Below are 22,123 nucleotides of genomic sequence, written 5' to 3'. Positions count from 1 at the left end.
TTGATTGCATTTCATTTAGTGTAATTTTGCTCTAAAATTAAGAAAAACAACAAACTTCTCTGCTCATAACATTCAAACACAACAATGAAAATATCCCAAATGATGATGACATTTCAACCATTTTCCTGCTGTTGAAGTGAGAATCAGCACTTCTATGGTGAGCAAGTTTGTGGCTTCCACTCACCTGCACAGATGTACATATACTGTATGTCATGAAAAATGGCCATTTTGCAAGATGCAGGTGGTGTGGATTTTGTTTTCCTGTTGTGTATCTGTGCATGATGTGATTAATCTATCTAAGATATTTGTATCCTAAGTTAATAGCATTATGCTGTATATACATACTGTAGCTAATTGTAGATTCCACATTATGAGAGTAAGGTTTCAGTGTTGGAGCACTAATGGGACCCTCTGAGTACGATAGGATATTTCACACATTACTTAAGAGATTAACATTAACCTGCTTTTATGGTTAGTGTCAGAAGTCTAATAGTTCCTCCTTCTGTTTACAGTTATACTGTAGAGATATAATATCAACATATAAACCTGATTTTAATTTTCACTGCTCTTCACCTATGTACCATTCGGCACTGAATTAACCAAAATGTTATAGTGTAAAAGTGTATCATACACTCTCTGCCCAAAAGAGTATGTTGACAGCATTTCACTGTTGAATTTTTGTATTTTTCTCAAAGGACCTGATGAAAAACAGTCCCAAAATCATATACAGTACATCGTACCTTCAGCTTCTTTTCTCTCTACCCCATACAGCCCTTTAGATCTTACTGCTGTCGTTTGTTCCATCTGAACACATTTTCCACTTTCTTTCTCAAACAAGAACAAAAGGTCAGCTAATTGACATACTAGAGCCTGATTAGAGTGACAGGCCTGTTGGTGTTATCTTCTTTTTAATCTCCTTATAAATGCAAGACATTCTGTCGTTCAAGTTTATCTTATTGTCATAGCAACAGTAACTGTACGTATTGTGATTTAGTGATGCTCATGCAATAAAAGGTCAATATAAACATTTAAATATGCGGAACACCAACTTCTCATTCATCAGCAAGCCCCTAACAGTTAACTTATCAAAAAAGATGAGCATATTCTAGAAACTAGTACAAAATACTCCTCCAGTAGTACTGAAAGTGTTTGAAATCTAAAAGAGGACAGCAATGTGAGCTCACAAAGCGCTCTTTTGGCCTGTTACCAACCCTTCTCATGTCTCAGGTTTCCCCGTTGCTTTTTCAGTTCCAACCTGTGATCAGTCAGCTTCAATTTTAATCACTTCAAAATCACAAAGCTACCTTACAACTCCTCACTTAGTCAAGAAGCAAAATGTTGCAAATAATTCATCCACCAAGGCTTTAAAAGGCACAAACTGCCAAGATGACCCTTAATGCATTTTTCTGTCTATAGCATCCCCGGCCTAGCTAGATGATAAAACATGTAAATGAAAGGCAACGTGATATGAAATCGATAGAAGTAATTTAAAATTAATATTTCTGCTTACAAAAGGCTTGCCCATTCTTATCCAAGCTTAATTAATCACAATGGTTATTTAGCTGCTGAAAAAAGTAAATATTCTCTATATAGTATGCCCCATAGTTCATCACAAACTGCTGCTATAATTGAGTTTCACAATAAGAAGATGATTTAATTCAAATATACAGAGCTTCTGGAAGATAAACAGAATCATAATAATGAGCTTCTAGCCCTTGTTATTTTTTTAAATTAATGTAACAGTAACCAACACCATGGAAACTTTTTTTGAAATTAAAGTACAGCACTGAAAATCAATTACATTTTTGTGTTCATTTCCTTTCATAAAACATCGTAATTGATATATCAGACTTTTAGAAGGAAGGAAGTTTTAAAATTAATTTCAAGTTGGCTGCATGTATTAAAATTAGTGATACATGTAAGAGTAAGTACTGCTGAATTAAATCACTAAGTAATATTGAATATGTGGGATGGTGGTGGACTGTAATTTGTACCATCACACTGCATTAGGGAACGGGTTTAACTCTACCCTGGCAGTGTCTCTGTGTAATTTACACATTTTTTCTTCCAGATGCTTGAGTTTTCTTCCATATCTCATTGATCGGATCAATCGGCAAGCCTAGACTGGAACCGAGTAAACGTTTTTTTAATGTACAGTGAGATAAACTTGCATCCCCTGTAAATGTGTGTACTAGTCCTAATGTCCAGCAAAAGTGGAAACAGAATGTAAAAAAGTACAAGGAACAGTGTTAGGTTACTTCTGAAAGAACATTATGATAATAAAACTAAAGTCTTTATATTTACACCATAGTTACAACAGGCACTGCAACCTAACCTTAAAAATGGTAAAGAATGGTAACTTCTCCATGAAAGCAAGAAGTTTGACAAAAGACCATTAAACTCATCAAGTTAGCTCATCAACACTTTGTCCCAGCATCTAATACTTTTGAAAATATTCAGGGCTTCTGCTTCAACTACCTGACGTGGCAGTTTGTTCCAAATTCCTATAACATTTTGTGTGATGAAGTTCTTCTGGGCTTTCATTTGAAATGCACATCCACCACTGACTGATTCACTGCAGGGGATGGTGCTGGATACATTTTATCATTGACTTCAGACAAAGTTTACAGCTTTTTGTATCTTTTCACATTCACTAATTCAAGGCTGAAAGAAGTCTTATTATTCGGGCTTAACAGTCCAGTGATCATGCCAGTGTAGTGAAGATGTCTTTTGTTTCTTTCTTTCTTTGTCTTTTTTTTTGTATAGTGCTGAAGAGTGCAGGTTACGGAGCACTGTCAACAAAATCTCATGTAAATTGCAAGCATAGATTATACTAATTAGTAAATGCAGAATTAGTACATATAAAAATACATATTTGTTAAAACACACAGAAAGTGACTAATATAAATACAATTATCTGTCCATTAATTATTTGTTGAATTATGGCCAGATGTCAACAGAAGAGATGAAAATTATAAACGAGTAAGTCAAGACAAAATGAGACACAATCACAGTCACGGAGACCGCTGTCAACTAGCCGTCTACCCCTTCTTGGGCTTTCTATAGTAGTAGAGTCAGTGTTAAGCCATCCAATCGGTTTCAATAATGAACATATGCATATACTGTACATGTTTCCTTACATAAATCCATTCTAGAATTTGTATAGTCAATCTCTCTTTTATTTCATTAATGGATTTTTTTACATTATGTTCATTTAGTTGAATGGCACAGTGGGCAGCTCCGGGTTCCTGGGTTTCAACCGTTTCAACCTCATGTCTGGCCTCTGTCTCTGCAAATTTTGCATATTTGCCCTGTGTATGCATCAATTCTAGTTTGGGTACTCTAATTTTCCTCTCCAAAGACATTACAGTTAGGTTAACTTGTGATTTCAAATCAGCCACTGTGTGTGTGTGTGTGTGTGTGTGTGTGTATAAAAAGGTCCTACAAAGAACTTTTACCCTGTTTAGAAGTGCTTCCTGCCTTGTCCTCATACTGCAGCCCTGACCTGGATTAAGCAGGCTTAATAATGATTGTATCCCTGAGTTCTACTTGTTTTCTTACCTACTTTGTCTAGTTCATGGTCTCAGAAAATGAGCAGTAACTTGGGCAGCTCCCCACAGTAACCAAGACATGCATATAATAGAACAGAGTTTCTCAACCACTGGGTCATGACTGCTGATTCTTTATAATTTTTTTGGGAAATGGTGGGTTGCACAATATATTTCTACTCCATCTGAGGCTCTGACGCAATCATTTCACCAAGAGGAACCCCTCCCCACTAGTTTTGATGATTATCTTCGATTCTTCAAGAGGGACACCCTCCAAGTTGGTCTAGAAGACACTTACACAGAAAATAGTGCGTCCTGATATCAAAAAGGTGCAGAAGCATTGTAACAGAGCACAGATTAGTCAAAGGCATGGGGAAATGTGTAGTAACAGTTGAATGGCAGAGATGTAGAAAAGTTAAAAGAGTGGAGGGTGCTTGAAAAATTTAAAAGTGAGTGTTGACTTTTAAGAAAACTTAAAAGTCGCTTCACTCACCCACCCCCTTCCAAGCCTGGGCGCGCTACACACCAGCCACTTCGCATCTCTGACGCTCGCGTTGTGAAGGTGGGGGCTGAACACACGCTAAGGAGATGCGGTCGGATCAGCTGCTGGCTTGCTGCTGCTGTGCGTCGATCAGGTAAAAGCCTGTACAGCAGCTGTCCTTTTGTCTCACTGCTAAGTCTCACGAGACGTTAAAGTGTCTCCGAGAAAATCATGTATCGTCTCCTTTCAAGCTTCCCAAGATTTTTTTTTATAATAGACTAGGGGGCTTTGCCCCCTGCTCACTTCGCTGCCGCGGGCGTTGTGAAGAGGAGGGCTGAATGCAGCCCAAGGAGATGCAGTCGCTCCTCCGAAACCTCCTCTTAAACGGTGATACAATGGGAAACAAATACATTTTTTTTTACCTCCTCTTTGCTCGATCAGCTGCTGGATTGCTGCTGTCATGCCGCGTGATCTGCATCTCGCGCAGCACTTTGAACATTTAAAAGCTTGTACAGCAGCTGTCCTTTTGTCTCACTGCCTTGTCTCTCTTATCCCCCATACATCCTCTGCTTCTGTTGGGGGTCCCGTTCCCGAGGCGTGCCCCTATGAAGAGGAAGATTTTCTATTCTTTTAATTGAGAGATGGAACTGTCCCCTCCGACTACACACAGAGCTCGATTCACTCCTGAAAGAGACTTATGTTTGTTTGAAGTGTTTGAATAACGTTGGGAAGAAACACTACTTTTCCCTGATGGCAACACAAATTTGACGATTTACAAGTCTCTGACTTAAAGTTTAAATCTGAACAATATATTCGATCTCTTTTCGTTGTTCCGTTATTACACCGAGTACTAATTTCCGTTTGTTTGTGCTAATGCAATCTTTACTATCATTTTTTGGAGAATTTTGAATTTTCATACTTCCATTATCTCTAACCTGCTCTGCATGTGTATCGCACCAACGTTTTTGAATTCTTTACAATGTTCTAGTTTGTCATCTACTCTGTCTCGCGGGACATAAAAGTGTCTCTCTGAGAAAGTCATGTCTCATCTCTCTGAAAAAGTCTCGTCTCGTCCCAAGATTTTTTTATATAATAGAGAGACGAGCAGGGGGACTATTTTGGTAAAACTGTATTGGGAAACATGGACAGCAATAAAAGTAAAGCAAGAACTACTGTGTAAAATCCACAGGGTCAATATCACAGTAACCATAAAAGTATGGAAAATAGTAATACAGTGAGGAAATTACAGAAGTCACAAATATCATACATGTCTAGTCTTATAAACACCACATATCACCTTTTCATGCTATCTTCTATATAGTAAAATGCTAAGGTCTGTGTATCTGGATTCTCTGAGCAATTTGATTGTGCTGTTTTATTTTGGTTATGCGATTGAATGAAGAAGTGCAGTTGCGAGACACACAAGAAGGAGGAAAGGCATAGGAGAGACACTGAGAGTTACTTTCAGAGATGGGAGGTATAAACGAGAACAGGAAGAAAGCAAGGTGGCTCGAAATGACAGAGTCTGAGAAGCAGGTTTTATGGGAAAGCTCTAGAGAGAGGGAGTGCAGGTCAAGACAGGTTCTCAGTCACACAAGAATAGGAGGAATGGCATTGAAGATACATGCTGAAGGAAAACGATATCAAATATATTTAAATTTATAATACAGTATTAACTGTCTTGGACAGGTCATATGGCTAGTTACTACATATTGTTAAAAGGTAATCCCATAAATATATAAATTACACTGGACAATAATTAAAAAAAAAATTTTCTTCCAGAAAAATGCTTTAATGATTTAATAGTCACCTTCAAGTTGAACAAAATATAATTTTAGATTGACTGTATCACATAGGAATTTGGGGAAACATGAAATTAAGTTTTATTGAATTTAGCATGTTTAATCATTTAATGGTGCAGACACATTACATTAATTGAGCTAGAAAGGTTTACTGCTTATTTTCATTTGTACTCAGCATCTGATGCATTTCACATTAGCATCCAACAATAGCTGGTCAGCTTTGATGGATTCCACTTGCCCTGATGTCATTTTTCCATTGTTTCAATGTCCTGGTGAAGCTTTTCACCAAGTTCGTGTACTAAGATTATCATGGAAGAAGTCCAGGTGTGAATGCAGAATCTTAGCCTTCATGACATGTCATACTTCATGGTTTTGTATGCTTGAAGCATGTTGTCAACCAGGTGGATGTAGTTTAACCACCAAGAAAATGCTCAACAACATCCTTGAATGTATTCCATGTGATTTCCCCTGTGCCTAATTTATGGACCAACAACAATGCCTACCTTAATCTTGGCATTGGTTATTTGTCTGAATTATGAAAATCCTTCAACTTACTTGTTCATTGCTGTCACCAATTTTTCATCAGTCCAAGCTTTATATGAAGAGGAAACAAAAATATCTTTGTTGGGTCAAGAAATGGTTTATGTCCCACAGTTTCCTGCCCTAGAGCCAAATGCTTATGTAGCAGCTAATTCTTTTTAATGTAATGAGACTTTTTAAAATGGCTCCTCCATTTGCAAATGAAACATCAGAACTTATTATATCTGAGCTGCATTCCAAGTAGCAGCACCACTACTTTCAGATCACTGCAGATGTGCCACTTGTACTTGTTGTACTGTGTACAGTGGATGGGATGCAGAAAGTATTCAGATCCCTTCACTTTCTGCACATTTTATTGGTTCATAGATTTTTTGTTTTAATGGGCAAATCTGCAAAATAGACAAAATCAGATTTATTGATTTTTAATAAGTATGCAAAACTTTCAGAAAACCTGTTTTCACTTTAACATTCTGGCTTATTGAGTGCAGCAGAGTGATGGGCAAAAATGGCAAACTAAATCTACAACACAATAAAGTGTATAAAGACTGAAGTGGTCTGAATACTTTCTGAATCCACTAAACTCATGAGAGGAAACCACAAAAATAGGTAACTGGAAATAAAACAGGACATGGTAGGAAAATATAAAGGTAATTTTTTGATCAGCAGGCAAAAATCCATAAGATATACCTAGAGGTTTTCAGGAAATAAAATCTTCGTTGGCTAGTCATATTATACAATATACACACTGCAATTGAAAAATCTTTTTTTTTTTTAAAGATATTTTCAGTTATTGTTTTCTGAATTTTAATGGCAAAAATGATATATTAATTAACTGCAGATGAGATAGAGATAGAGATAGAGATAGAGATAGAGATAGAGATAGATAGATAGATAGATAGATAGATAGATAGATAGATAGATAGATAGATAGATAGATAGATAGATAGATAGATAGATAGATAGATAGATAGATAGATAGATAGATAGATAGATAGACTAAAATGACTGAGTAATTGTGTAATTTAGTTCAAGGTTGTGGGGCTGCTGCCAATCCCAACTGCACTTGGCTACAAGGCACGACTCCACCCTGGACATGATGCTTTTCCATCACAGGGCTCTCCCTCACTATTATATGGCCAGTGTTGGGTGGCCAGCTAATTCAGTGTAACGTTTAATATTTGACTGGTTACCCAATGCAATTACAGAATGCATTGCATGAACTTTTACTTGAAATGTAATTAGGGCCTCTATGACTCACAGCTTTGTTGCCATGTTTTGGAATTCATTTTTAGAGTTCTTGATGGTGGCATTCTTTACAAATGAGCAGCACTCATAAAAGCATTTAAAAGATTTTGCTGTATATTATTAAAACAAATTTGAAGATTAGTAAATAGCTGTGGTCAGAGATGTTAATATTCCACAAATCAATTACATTTATTTAACACGATTAGTTTTATTACTTCCTTCTCAAGAAATTAGAAAGCTGGCAATGGACAAATAAATCAACAGTGAAGGAAAAGAATCCTTTTATCTATTTTTGAAATCTACTGTTGGTGGGTTTTAGTTATTAGAACACCACTCTGTCAGGATCTGGCATTCAGTTGAACGCAGGTTTGAATGGCAGGTTACATACACACACACACACGGAAACAAACCCGCCATGCCAGTTTCCAATCATAAGTCTGCTAAATCAGCATGTACGAGGACTGACGGAAAAAGGTCGAGTCCCCTGAGAAAACCCATGTGTATATGTGCAGAACATGCAAACTGCACATGGACTTTGGCCTGACTAGGTATTTCCAGCAGCAGAGCTAATTATCTGGCTGCCCTTAAAACAAAATCAAAAAGAAATAAAATTAACAAGACATGTTCAAGTTGTTTTTGCTATGCAAGTGGCAGCACTGTAATATGGGCAAATAGCAAGTCCTAACATTATTGGAGTCACTTTTTTCAGGTCACGACTGATAAGCTGCAGGAAAAAAAGGCAATCCTTTTTTTGATAAAAGACTCTAAAGCCTTCATGCTGAAACCCGTGTAAGTATAAATCTACTGGGAGGTTGTGACCTTATTTATAAGGAACGGATAGCCTAGAGCAATAAAGATGCTGGCCTCAGACATTGCTTTCAATGCTTCTCCATGATTCAGCAGTCTTCTGATCTTTATGGCTTGAACAAGATATTTAAAATGTTAAGCAGCCATTCACTGGAAACATTGACTTTTAAAACCTAGTACATACTTTGAACTTTCACTTGTATTATCATACTGCAAAAGGAAGTTTTACTCTTCTCCTACTCTTTACTCTATGATGCTCATTGAAGTGACTGCACTGCATGCATATCACACTTGTGTGATTTTCATCAAAGGATTAACATAAAGAAAATCTGGGGACTAAATAAGAATTTACAAGATCACCCAATTTTATTGAACTCAAATACGACTGAGGTGGTCATATCCACGAAAGCTGAACTTTCCTGCCATCCCGTTTCACATGTTATGTCTAAGTGGTAGTTGGTGAGTCACTTCGGTCTGTTTTCATTTGATTTAATATGAGTTTGCCTAATGAAAATTAAATACCAGTCATTTGAAGAATGTATTTATTCTTTTTATGTTGATTCACTTAAATTCTGGCCTGACATTTCATTGAACGTCAGGAAGGTAGTTTTAAATATTTCGAAATTAGGTGACTGAAGTTTAGAGCTTTTAGTGATATCCGCAACCAGTACAATGACTGAAGCATTGTTTGATTATCTTTTGTTTCATTTTTTTAGTTAGAATCATCTGTTAAAATATTTCAACACAGCACAATGATCTCATGAGATGTTTAGCATCAAACGCCACCACACATATGTGAATTTCGGCATAAAAGTAATAAGCAATTACCTTTGCTTTGCGATTCTTATAAATCAGTCACTGTGTTGCCTATAAGTAATTTTTCAAATTCAGTTCAATGTTGCCTTTCCTATTACCATTTGATTAAAACGTCTTTAAATCATGGTCAGGCTCAGGTGCAGTAATGTCAGGATATTACAGGAAAAATCGACTCTCACGGGACACATTTCATTCATGGCCTGAATGGGTTATTTATATTTAAATGAGGACCATTTTTAGTATTGATACAGTGAAGCTCAAAGCCCTAAAGTATCTGGGGTTCCAGACCGGAGTAATCAACGGAAAGAAAGAATAGAATTGGCCCAGAATCTTTGTAACCTTCCCTTTTGAAAGTATTTAGGTAGCACTGTAGAAATGCTTGCTATAATGCATTTCTTAGTCACTTATTGAAACAGAGCTTTTGTTATGCCCTTATTACATAGCATTAAAAGACTAACAGATTCACCATTAGTGATTTCCTATTTTTGGTACTCAGTTACGGTCCTGGAGGTCCGCATTGGCTACGGATTTTCATCCCAGCCAGTTTCACAAATAAATGGTTCAGTTTTACTTCTAAATGATCTAATTCTTTTTCTTCTCTTATTTTGCATTCAGAAATATGTGCTAGTATATTTACATGTAAACAAAATTCATAAATGTGCATTCTTGGCCTTTCCTTGAAATGTTAACTTTTTTTAACTCTCTATCTTCTCCATTAATTGTATCCAAATATGGATGTGATGAGGGTAGCCTTTATCAATACTGTTCACATATGTTCTGAACATAAGAATCAGAAAGCGGACTGCATAGGTGCACAGAATAATAGCAGCATTGGACAGAGAGTAGCACATCAGTAATGCACAAATATAGACAGTTTGATCAGTACATTGCTGAGTAGCAGCATACAAGTCTTAGAATTGAACAGTTAAATAAAGCACTTACAGTATGTGGGTGATAATGCAATCCAACAAAGTTATTTTACAATGGAGAGGATGGTTAAGAGGACAGCACATCAGGGGGACAGCAGGGGGTCAAGAAGTCTGACAGCCTGGGGACTGAAGCTGTTACATAGTCTAGCTGAATAAGCACGTCTGCCAGACGCTGTGGGGCAAAGATTCACAAATTGAGGGGTACATACTAGCTGCCCTTCTAGATGAACTGCATGCCAATGACCATGAAATAAACTCGAGATTTCTAAAAGTCTATAGTGAATTCAGCATAATAAGTTAAAGAAACAACAAACAGTTAGGACCCGTCCCCCCACCCGAAGGCGAAGGGAGGTTACCCTCTCGTCCACCGGGGTAAACCCCAATGTACAGGCTCCAAGTTGGGGGGCAATAAGTATACCCACACCTGCTTGGCGCCTCTCACCGGGGACAACTCCAGAGTGGTAGAGAGTCCAGCCCCTCTCAAGGAGATTGGTTCCAGAGTCCAAGCTGTGCGTCGAGGTGAGTCCGACTATATCTAGCCGGAACCTCTCAACTTCGCGCACTAGCTCAGGCTCCTTCCCCTTCAGAGAGGTGACATTCCATGTCCCAAGAGCCAGTTTCTGTAGCCAAGGATCGGACCGCCAAGGTCCCCGCCTTCGGCCACCACCCAACTCACACTGCACCCGACCTCCTTGGCCCCTCCCATAGGTGGTGAGCCCATGGGAAGGGGGACCCACGTTGCCTCTTCGGGCTGTGCCCGGCCGAGCCCCATGGGTGCAGGCCCGGCCACCAGGCGCTCGCCATCGAGCCCCACCTCCAGGCCTGGCTCCAGAGTGGGGCCCCGGTGACCCGCGTCCGGGCAAGGGAAAACGCCGTCCAAAATTGTTTTTCTTCATAGGAGGTTTGTTTAACCGCTCTTTGTCTCATCCCTCATCTAGGACCAGTTTGCCTTGGGTGGCCCTACCAGGGGCATAAAGCCCCGGACAACAGAGCTCCTAGGATCATTGGGACACGCAAACCCCTCCACCACGATAAGGTGACCTTTTTGGAGTCCCTGGAGGGGGTGCTAGAGGGCATACCTTCTGGGGACTCCCTCGTTCTGCTGGGAGACTTCAATGCTCACGTGGGCAATGACAGTGAGACCTGGAAGGGCGTGATTGGGAGGAATGGCCCCCCTGATCTGAACCCGAGCGGTGTTTTGTTATTGGACTTCTGTGCTCGTCACGGATTGTCCATAACGAACACCATGTTCAAGCATAGGGGTGTTCATATGTGCACTTGGCACCAGGACACCCTAGGCCTCAGTTCGATGATCGACTTTGTGGTCGTGTCGTCGGACTTGCGGCCACATGTCTTGGACACTCGGGTGAAGAGAGGGGCGGAGCTGTCGACTGATCACCACCTGGTGGTGAGTTGGCTTCGATGGTGGGGGAGGATGCCGGTCAGGCGTGGTAGGCCCAAACGTGTTGTGAGGGTCTGCTGGGAACGTCTGGCAGAGCCCCCTGTCAGAAGTAGCTTCAACTCCCACCTCCGGCAGAACTTCGACCACATCCCGAGGGAGGTGGGGGACATTGAGTCCGAATGGGCCATGTTCCGTGCCTCTATTGTTGAGGCAGCTGACCGGAGCTGTGGCCGTAAGGTGGTCGGTGCCTGTCGTGGCGGCAATCCCCGAACCCGCTGGTGGACACCGGCGGTGAAGGATGCCGTCAAGCTGAAGAAGGAGTCCTACAGGACCCTTTTGTCCTGTGGGACCCCGGAGGCAGCTGATAGGTACCGGCAGGCCAAGCGGAATGCGGCTTTGGTGGTTGCTGAGGCAAAAACTCGGGCGTGGGAGGAGTTTGGGGAGGCCATGGAGAATGACTTTCGGACGGCTTCGAGGAGATTCTGGTCCACCATCCGGCGTCTCAGGAAGGGGAAGCAGTGCAGTGTCAACACTGTATATGGTGGGGATGTTGCGCTGCTCACCTCGACTCGGGACGTTGTGGGTCGGTGGGGGGAATACTTCGAAGACCTCCTCAATCCCATTAACATGCTTTCCAATGAGGAAGCAGAGCCTGGGGACTCAGAGGTGGGCTCCCCCATCTCTGGGACTGAGGTCACCGAGGTGGTCAAAAAACTCCTTGGTGGCAGGGCCCCGGGGGTGGATGAGATACGCCCGGAGTTCCTCAAGGCTCTGGATGTTGTAGGACTGTCTTGGCTGACACGCCTCTGCAACATCGCATGGACATCAGGGACAGTGCCTCTGGATTGGCAGACCGGGGTGGTGGTCCCCCTCTTTAAGAAGGGGGATCGGAGGGTGTGTTCCAACTACAGAGGGATCACACTCCTCAGCCTCCCTGGAAAAGTCTATTCAGGGGTCCTGGAGAGGAGGGTCCGTCGGATAGTCGAGCCTCGGATTCAGGAGGAACAGTGTGGTTTTCGTCCTGGTCGCGGAACAGTGGACCAGCTCTATACCCTTAGCAGGGTCCTGGAGGGTGCATGGGAGTTTGCCCAACCAGTCTACATGTGTTTTGTGGACTTAGAAAAGGCATTCGACCGTGTCCCTCGGGGAATCCTGTGGGGGGTACTCCGAGAGTATGGGGTACCGGCCCCCCTGATAAGGGCTGTTCAGTCCCTGTACGATCGGTGCCAGAGCTTGGTCCGCATTGCCGGCAGTAAGTCGAACCCGTTTCCAGTGAGAGTTGGACTCCGCCAGGGCTGCCCTTTGTCACCGATTCTGTTCATAACTTTTATGGACAGAATTTCTAGGCGCAGCCAGGGTGTTGAGGGGGTCCGGTTTGGTGGGCTCAGGATTGGGTCACTGCTTTTTGCAGATGATGTTGTCCTGTTTGCTTCATCAGGCCGTGATCTTCAGCTCTCTCTGGATCGGTTCGCAGCCGAGTGTGAAGCGGCTGGGATGAGAATCAGCACCTCCAAATCCGAGACCATGGTCCTCAGCCGGAAAAGGGTGGAGTGCCCTCTCAGGGTTGGTAGCGAGATCCTGCCCCAAGTGGAGGAGTTCAAGTATCTCGGGGTCTTGTTCACGAGTGAGGGAAGAATGGAGCGTGAGATCGACAGGCGGATCGGTGCGGCATCCGCAGTAATGCGGGCATTGCATCGGTCTGTCGTGGTGAAAAAGGAGCTGAGCCGCAAGGCGAAGCTCTCAATTTACCAGTCGATCTATGTTCCTACCCTCACCTATGGTCATGAGCTATGGGTAGTGACCGAAAGAACGAGATCGCGAATACAAGCGGCTGAAATGAGTTTCCTCCGCAGGGTGTCTGGGCTTTCTCTTAAAGATAGGGTGAGAAGCTCAGTCATCCGGGAGGGGCTCAGAGTAGAGCCGCTGCTCCTCCGCATCGAGAGGAGTCAGATGAGGTGGCTCGGGCATCTGATCAGGATGCCTCCTGGACGCCTCCCTGGTGAGGTGTTCCGGGCACGTCCAACCGGGAGGAGGCCCCGGGGAAGACCCAGGACACGCTGGAGGGACTATGTCTCTCGACTGGCCTGGGAACGCCTTGGGATTCTCCCGGAAGAGCTAGAAGAAGTGGCCGGGGAGAGGGAAGTCTGGGCATCTCTGCTCAAGCTGCTGCCCCCGCGACCCGACCTCGGATAAGCGGGAGACAATGGATGGATGGATGGAAGTTAAAGAAAGGGTGAGGTCAAATTTACAGATTATTGGTGTGTGATGGTTCTGCCAGTGTGAAACTTTATTGGTTAGCCCTGTGCAGTGGAAGAAAACAAAGGTACAAGCAATAGATACCTGTTTCATCTATCTCAAAAGAAGCAAGGAGCAATCATGGAAGGGATGCCAGGCCACACTCACGGATGAAAACTCAGATAGGGCAGGATGTATAGGGGGTTTGTGGTGAAGGCAAACCCCCCCACCCACCCCCCTATCAGATGCTTGATCTGCTCCACAAGTTCACATAGACGACATACAATGGACAACCTTAGTTTCCAGCAAATCAGCCTCTCTTCTGTGACTCCCACATTTGATCTATAATCTCCTGGAATCTGACACAAATTATTTAATTATTGTATTTTCAGAGAGCCCTACTCTCCCAGGTTTGCAGGTTTCTAACAGAAGGGAAGACCCCTTACCCATCTATGAGATCAATTTTTAATAGTTAGGATGTGAACATACAATGAGATGTCACTTTTTACTGGCTCATTCTTTATAGTTTTATTTATTCACTGATTACTTCAAGAAAATAACCATAAACCAATAACTCTAAATAACATGAGGAGACCCATGTGGACACAAGGAGGAGGTGCACACTCTATCTCCTTACCAAAAGAAGTCACAATTAAGAGCTCCCTTTGTAGCAAATAACAGAGGGTTGATTTATAGCCATACTGGATATCCCATTACTAGGGCACAAGCTCCAGCCATCACTGTATCCCCTGAATTTCCATTAATAATGGGCACAGCATTCAAAGCCTTTCTCATTGGATGGCTCCTAAATTAACAGTGATTGTCTCCACTAGTGGATGACCTTGGGCCTAAATATGCTGGCCTCTTATTTATTTATTATTTATTTATTTGTTCACAACCACTTGGGTGAATCCTATATATTCTTGCCAGTGGAAAGACTGTTCCATCCCCTGAAGGATCAATGCTTTAATCTTGTCCCTGTTGTGTCACAATGTGATGGATCATAAGCACTTACTCTTTGCTATTTCTTCAGTATGTTCACAACTCTTGATCCTCCCAGTCTGATAATGCTTACTGAAGATGCCTGAGATGGCCTCCATTAATACGTTTGTACCCCAACACCGATTATTCTGATGAGCAAATAGCAATGGTTTCCTCCTTAGTGATCCAAAACACACAAAGACCATAACAAAACAGAAATATTGGTATTTGCTGTCAATTGAATCCGAATTTGCATTAGTTAAGAATTTGGGGATTTTTACTATTATTGGTTGTACTATTATCTGGCGGTAGATCTGATAGCTAGTTCTGGATGTTTATAGGCTACAAATGTGAATGTGCCAGTAATCCTCCAGATACTTTCTAAATACCAGAATTTGTCAATTTGATACTCATCTCTGGCTTGCCATTGATTGTTATCAAGTGATGTGTCGTTGGTGGTCACATTTGCTAGTATAATTTGGTAAGTGGATCAATGCAAAGCATTAGTTCATTTGACTCAATTGAGGCATAAGCACCGTTGTATCACTGATTTGCCAAGCGAGTCTGATGAATTTGAATGAGAGCCACTAAATTAAGGCCAGAGTGAATGCAATTGCATCAGCAAATTGTGAGTGATTTTTTAATACAGCTACAGAGAGTTTCATTTAAGCCCACTACAGAAAGTGGGCCCAGATGCTAGGTCAACTCTGATTACTTGGTTTGAGTAGGATCAGTAAAATATAAAACAAAACGTATATTTGCATTTTTGTAAAAAGAAGTTCAAATATCCTGCTGTCTTTCATTTATGTAATAACTGGCCAAAGGACCCCAGAAAAAAATGGTTTGGTCCAAGTCCTTGAAAAACTTCAGCAGTCTTAGACAATCTTCAGTCTTCAAGAGTGAGAGGCAAGTATTTAGGAATCTAAGCATTTAAATACTCATTGGTAGATTAGACTAGATTTGATTATACTATTTTCATGATACATGATGCATTAACTTTAAATATACTTAGATAATCATTTGATTATCTCCAATAAACCTATATCATGAAAATAAGTTTATTGGTACACATCTAGTTTTTTAGTGAGTTCTTTTTGGTTTAGTTCATCTCCAAATGTGATGTCCAACCAACTATTTTAATGATATACCATAGGATGTGCTTTGAATGCAAATTTGTAAGAAAAATATGCCTGGAGTCATTGACCTGTATGTCTACTCCTTTCTTTTTATCAGAATTAACATCTCTTTGACGTCTCTTTACCATCTTTTTGAGAGTCGCATCGTGGGAGCCTACAGCTTGTAAGACCCAGTGCAGATTTGATGTTTTTTTTTTAAAGAGCCATTAACCAGACCTCAGAGAAGGTGTCCAGTTTACATCAATGAAAACTCCTCAATGAAAACTCCTGATCGCTCACACTGTGGCTTCTCCTATTGCTCCGATGCTTGTCAGTGACTTTCTATTCAAATGACCCTTGTGGCTTCTGTTTTCAAAAGTGGTACATATTGGAAAGACCTAGTAATGTATTTTGAAATGTTTTTTTAGGGGTTTCGTTCATCCATATGATGTGTATTTGTGATTATTTTGTAGTTATTAATAGGGTAATGTTATTCCTGTCTGAGAGATGAACAATGTTTTATTTTCAAAGATGGTCAGTTATTTTAAATATTAGGCTGAATTCAGGTACACATTCGCACTCCACTAGATTAAAATTTATAATTGCTGGCTTGCCATAAATTTTAGCTACATATAATAATTTATAAAATAAACTTTTGGAGGTATTAAACTATAATAGAATTCTCCCTGCTGGTTTAACTGCCATTTTTATGTTTGTCCTGGTTTCCTGAAGATTTTGGAGATTTTTATGGCTCAGTGCCCTTGCTGATACCAACCTCTTTAGTAACTTGTTGTGGGATGATGAGCTTCTTTTAACTCCAGGTAATGGGATGATGTGATAGAATGTAGTACCTAAAATTCATTAACCCATACAATTCTCAAGCCCTTATAGGCTATCCCAGCAAACTAAAACCCAAATTTGGACTGGCCTCCTTTTATAGTAACAGCACCTTACCAAACACCTGCCAATAACCTGCATGTCTGATAGTGCAAGTATCCTGAGTGCATTTATTTTATTATTTACAGGGAGAACATCAAGAAACAGACATTTTACCTAATTATAGCCATTTAAAGTTTATATTGTGTTGGATTTCTGTCTATCTATTCTGTTGTGCCTTTCTGCTCATACCGATAAATCTTGTTGATCTATTAGTGATTTCTGCTCATCTATGAATTATATATTACCTTTCTGCTTTCTGCTCATATCTATAAATGTATTATATAGTGTCTTTCTACTAATTTAATAATAACTCTTTGCATTTATATAGCGCTTTTCTCAGGACTCAAAGCACTCAACAATTGCAGGTTAAGGGCCTTGCTCAAAGGCCCAACAGAGCAGAGTCTCTTTTTGGCATTTATGGGATTCAAACCGGCAACCTTCTGATTGCCAGTGCAGATCCCTAGCCTCAGAGCCACCACTATCTATCTATCTATCTATCTATCTATCTATCTATCTATCTATCTATCTATCTATCTATCTATCTATCTATCTATCTATCTATCTATCTATCTATCTATCTATCTATCTATCTATCTATCTATCTATCTATCTATCTATCTATCTATCTATCTACCTCAATTCCTCACTAAATATATTTGTATAACCCAGCAAGCTTTTCTTTAAAGGTTATGATGAATCTCCCATTATTTCTGTGCCATATTTTAGTTGATTCACACAGAGAACCATATACACATGCAATTAATCACATAGAGAGGTATTGCGCAGAATTTTAGAGTCTTTCAAAACTCAACTTGATGTTATTTTGGATAAATTAGATGGATAGGTTTGGCAAGCTTTTTTGGGCTGAATGGCCTCTTCTCATCAAAATTTTTCAAATGTTTTAATACCCCATCTATAGGACCAGAAAGCTTGTCCTTGGTTAAATTTTTCTCTTGCTAGTCTAATTTTCAGGACGTAATTCTTGCCTAGATAAAGGAGTTACTGGGTAAACTAGACTCTGTGTGATAAATGGCTTGTCTCTTCAACAAACTCTTCACTAACTCTTGTCTGGCCAAAAAAAAAAAAAATCATTATAACTTTTCATGCTGTCACATCCAGTACTGATGGGTAATTTATATGTGGAGGTGGTAGGGGGTAGCTGCTACTGTACAACTAAGCTTCAATATATTAAGATAAAACCTGACAATATACAATATAAGCTGAAGAGTTTTGCAGTCAGTGCGCTAAAATGTTTTTACTACACTAGCAATGACTGAATGTTTTCAAAGTAGAAATTTCATCCAGTCAATGTGAATATCATTTAATTTTAAGTTAGCCCTCAAATGTATTCATCATGCACTCTTAGAAATACTGGTTCTAAAATGTCTATTTACTGGGTTATGTGGTTCCTTGTAGAACCCATGCTTGACAAAGAACCATTTAATTCAGGAAGGTGTTCTTTGCATATGTTTTTATGCTCCAAAAGGTTCATAATATGTGGACAAAACCAAAGTCTTTAATCCTAGCAGGATACAACAGACCAAGAAATGCTGATCTTGGTCTGTGTGACTGTATGCAGTGAAAGTCCTCATAAAATCAGGAACCCCAGTGGTTTTATCACATGTTAATTGTTATTCATGGAACCTGTCATGGGACTCAATAAATGATGGCTCTTTCTCCAACCTTCATATGGACATTTCTTTAGTGATATAAAAATGGTTCCCCTATGGCATCATTCTGAAGAACCACTTTGGCACCTTTTATTTTTAAGAGTGAGAGTCTATTAATATTTTTAGTTCATTGGCTTTTTTCAAATTTTAAGCATACTCAAGCACAATAATGAGATTATAATAACATTAGGATTAAATTAGCCATAGCAACTTTTTGGGATTTGGCCACATATTTCTCCTTATTATAAAATAAATATTACATGTAACACCCAAATCAATATGAATAAATCCCCTAAATGATCAATGTGTGGTTTAAAGTATATGTGTAGTATTTTGAAATGGAGACAATCCAGTCAGTTAAGATGCAAAATGGGCTCATATGGTAAATCTGTTTAGTTTTTACTGTTGGAGCTTTGATCAATTTGATATAATCAAGAATGTGCTTGAGGCCAACGATGTGATGACAGTTTTGCGATATTAGAATCATCATTGTGCTTCACTTGCAGTTGCTGTAAGGTTGCCTTTTTGATATCAGCAACCTGAGTGGGAAAACAATTTAAGAAACACGATATTTTAATTATATTGTACATTTTTTTAATCTACTGTCATTTAATTAATATAAAATACATACCAAACAATTACATTTTTAATATGGGCAGCCATCTCTGCTTTGCCAGTTAGGCTTACAGCCTCACACACGCACCTTTTTCATATTTCTATTAATTATTCTACGTACGCCCTTAAGCCCCACTGTACTTTTTTATCTGAGCCCATCCCTTCCGTGCTGACACACACACACACACACACGCGCGCGCACTACCTTCCACCTTTCTGTGGCACTGGGTCAGCAGGCAATCTCGTCCTGCAGAGCGAGAACAGCTCTGGGAACCTGAGAGGATAGCTAGCCCGTAGCCGATCCCTCCCACCGCACGGATGGATGGCTCCCGCAGAATTTACCTATGACCAGCCCCATGAGTGCGTGGAGATGAGCGAAGCCTGCTGCCGTCCCCACAAACGGTGTAGCAGCACTAGCAGAAGCGGCGAAGGGCTCTGCGGAGCGCGCTGCGCCGCTCTCTGCCTGGAAAGTTTCGCCTGCCTTTATATTAAATCCCTGGTTTCCTTGGAAACGCAACCCTGGCAAGGAGATTCCAGCTTTCCAACTGGTATCTGTTTCCAGCTCCACATCGTACAAACTGCAGTCTGTGAGGACATGAAGCTGCCTGGAGAACGGCCGTCCACTGTTGAAACCGACCGCGCACGTGAGAGTCGGTTTCTCTCCAACTTTGCGGAGCCTATGTAACCTCACTTTCGTCTCTTTTAATTTTTTGTCTAATTTTTTGCCTTTTTCACGTTGTTTCTCTGTTCCACCGCAGGATGTGCTAATTTCGTGACGCGCTGCTTTATTCCTATCCCTTATTATGAGCTTGGAGACAGAGGCGGGTCCGGTCTACAGGGGCACCGAGCCAGAACCGGAAGGAGGCGCTACAGCGGGCGTCCAAAACAGCTCAACGGACCGTCGCGCAAGCGACTGGCAAGTGGAGGAGCAGCAGCAGCATCACCCGGGACTTAACTGTCAGGAGGAGCTCAATCCAGGAGAGGGACACAGCGGCTGTAGCGGCGAGGACAGCTACAAGGCAGTGAACGGGGAGGGTTCCTACAAAGTGCAGCCCTCGCACTCGGACTGCAGCAGCGAGAACAGCATCCCGACCCCGAGCTGCAGGATTTGCTTTCAAGGTGCTGAACAGGTACACATGTTTGAATTCTCTTTAATAATTTTTTGTTCATTTCAAACTCACAGCCATCCATTGAAAGCTCGCGAAGGTGAAGTGATTTTCAGCACCTTGGAGAGCGCTTGATAACTGAGTTGCTTTTTGACCGCCACAGAAGGCAGAGCGTTTTACGCCGAGATACTCTAAGCGTATAGTGAGTCGCAGCCTCATGTTTTTTGTAACGTTAATAAACACAAACTCAAGGACCGAAAAGAAAACTGCATTACTACCAAACAGCAGTGCGTCTGAAAGAATTTTGTGCCGTTTTCTCGGTATTGCAAGATAAATGCTGCGAACGAGATGAGTGCATCGATCTGAAAAGTGCAATTTATGGCATCTAAAAATGCCCACGACCGCTAAAACACGGACACTTTGAGTAACTACCCATACACACAAAAACACACTATATACGTGACCACTTCCACTTACTTGTGCTTTCATTCTGTTAATGTATCGTACGGCTGACGTTTTTCATTTTCTTTCTCACGGTAGTGGGGTGTATTGCTAAACACCAAAGAGGAAGAGTTTGTAAAAACTGTTGGAACAGTAGATTAGCTTGAAAACAATATGAATCATAAAAATTACTCAGTAATCATAATGTTTCTTTAAAAATAGATTCAATTTATAGCTATCTGAAACAACGATTTATTTGGTAGCTCTTATTTAATTTTGACCAAGATATTCCACAAGGTTCATCTCCTTGAGTTCGTGGAATCAGCAACGAAAGGAATTAGAATATTGTGACTGCGTACTGGATGTCTCTATGACGCCCAATTGTTGCGTGAATATAATTTATTCAGAATCAAGAAAATGGTGTGAATTTGACTCAGGAAGGCAGGTAAATCTGCTACAACTTACTGACAGCAACTCATTGTGGCAAATTTTGCATTAACCTTAATGTATGCACTACTGATTTTATGGTATCTACAGTTTGCAGGATGTGGTTAATAGTACTGCACTTTCAATTAAAATGATCAATCAAAAATGGTGTATTGATTGTTTATGTAGGTTAGAGTGATAGCTATAAGCAAATCCATCTTCATTTTAATGTAATGAGTAGAATTATATATGAAAAATAGCATAACAATTATAAAAAGAGAGTATTGTGAACTTGTATAAATTTGTCAACAGCAGTTTCTGAATTTGAATCTCAGTTCAGCATTGACAATGTTACCTCCCTGCCTCTTCCTCAATTTCAGCATGTCCAAAACTTTTAATTTGTACATGGGAAACAGCCCACATTGTGTTGGAAAAATGAAGCTGATATTTAATGGATTTGTCAGATATGTTCTTAAAATACAAAATAAGAGCATGATTTAAATTTCACTGTTAACTCCTCGTGAATTACCCTTCTAAAGTAGTAATTAAAGGATGAAACCAGAAATCTAAGGACATGAGCTTTGAAATTCATTGATAGATTTATATAGATCTCTCTTCAGTGTTAGGCCTTGATCTCTTTAATTATTTCATGTAATGCTTTTTTATTTTTACATATATGTAAAAAGAATCCTGCATAACAGTACTGAATGACTACAGACCTGTTGCTTTTGACATCTGTGGTTATGAAAACCGTTGAGAGGCTGGTGTTAGCTCATTTGAAGGGTATCACTGTTCCCTTGTTGCACCCCTTCATTTTGCCTCCCGAGCAAACAAGTCAATGTATAATGCAGTAAATATGGGTCTGCACTACATCTTGCAACATCTTGACAGTCCAGGGCCCTATCCAAGGATCCTGTCTGTGGATGTAAGTTTAGTGTTTACCACAATCATCCCAAAACTCCACTGTCCAGCTTTCTGCCGCTGTCTCCACCTGTCACTGGACTACGAATTCCCTGACAAATAGG

The 22,123-nt window shown here is 40.6% G+C and overlaps 1 protein-coding gene across 1 annotated transcript in view; it reads left to right on the top strand.

Annotated features, from left to right (window-relative positions):
• Positions 1 to 19,332: 19,332 nt before the first annotated feature.
• Positions 19,333 to 22,123, top strand: part of marchf11 (membrane-associated ring finger (C3HC4) 11) — a 118,781-nt gene continuing 115,990 nt past the window's right edge. The window contains exon 1 of the mRNA XM_028803249.2: positions 19,333 to 20,255. Coding sequence (XP_028659082.2) covers positions 19,929 to 20,255 — 327 coding nt within the window. The 5' untranslated portion in view covers positions 19,333 to 19,928. The remainder of the gene's footprint in view (positions 20,256 to 22,123) is intronic.

This window comes from Erpetoichthys calabaricus, chromosome 6, assembly GCF_900747795.2.
Source record: "Erpetoichthys calabaricus chromosome 6, fErpCal1.3, whole genome shotgun sequence".
NCBI classification, from domain to species: domain Eukaryota; kingdom Metazoa; phylum Chordata; class Cladistia; order Polypteriformes; family Polypteridae; genus Erpetoichthys; species Erpetoichthys calabaricus.
Note: the sequence above shows the minus strand (reverse complement) of the source record. Positions and strands in the feature narration are given on the sequence as shown.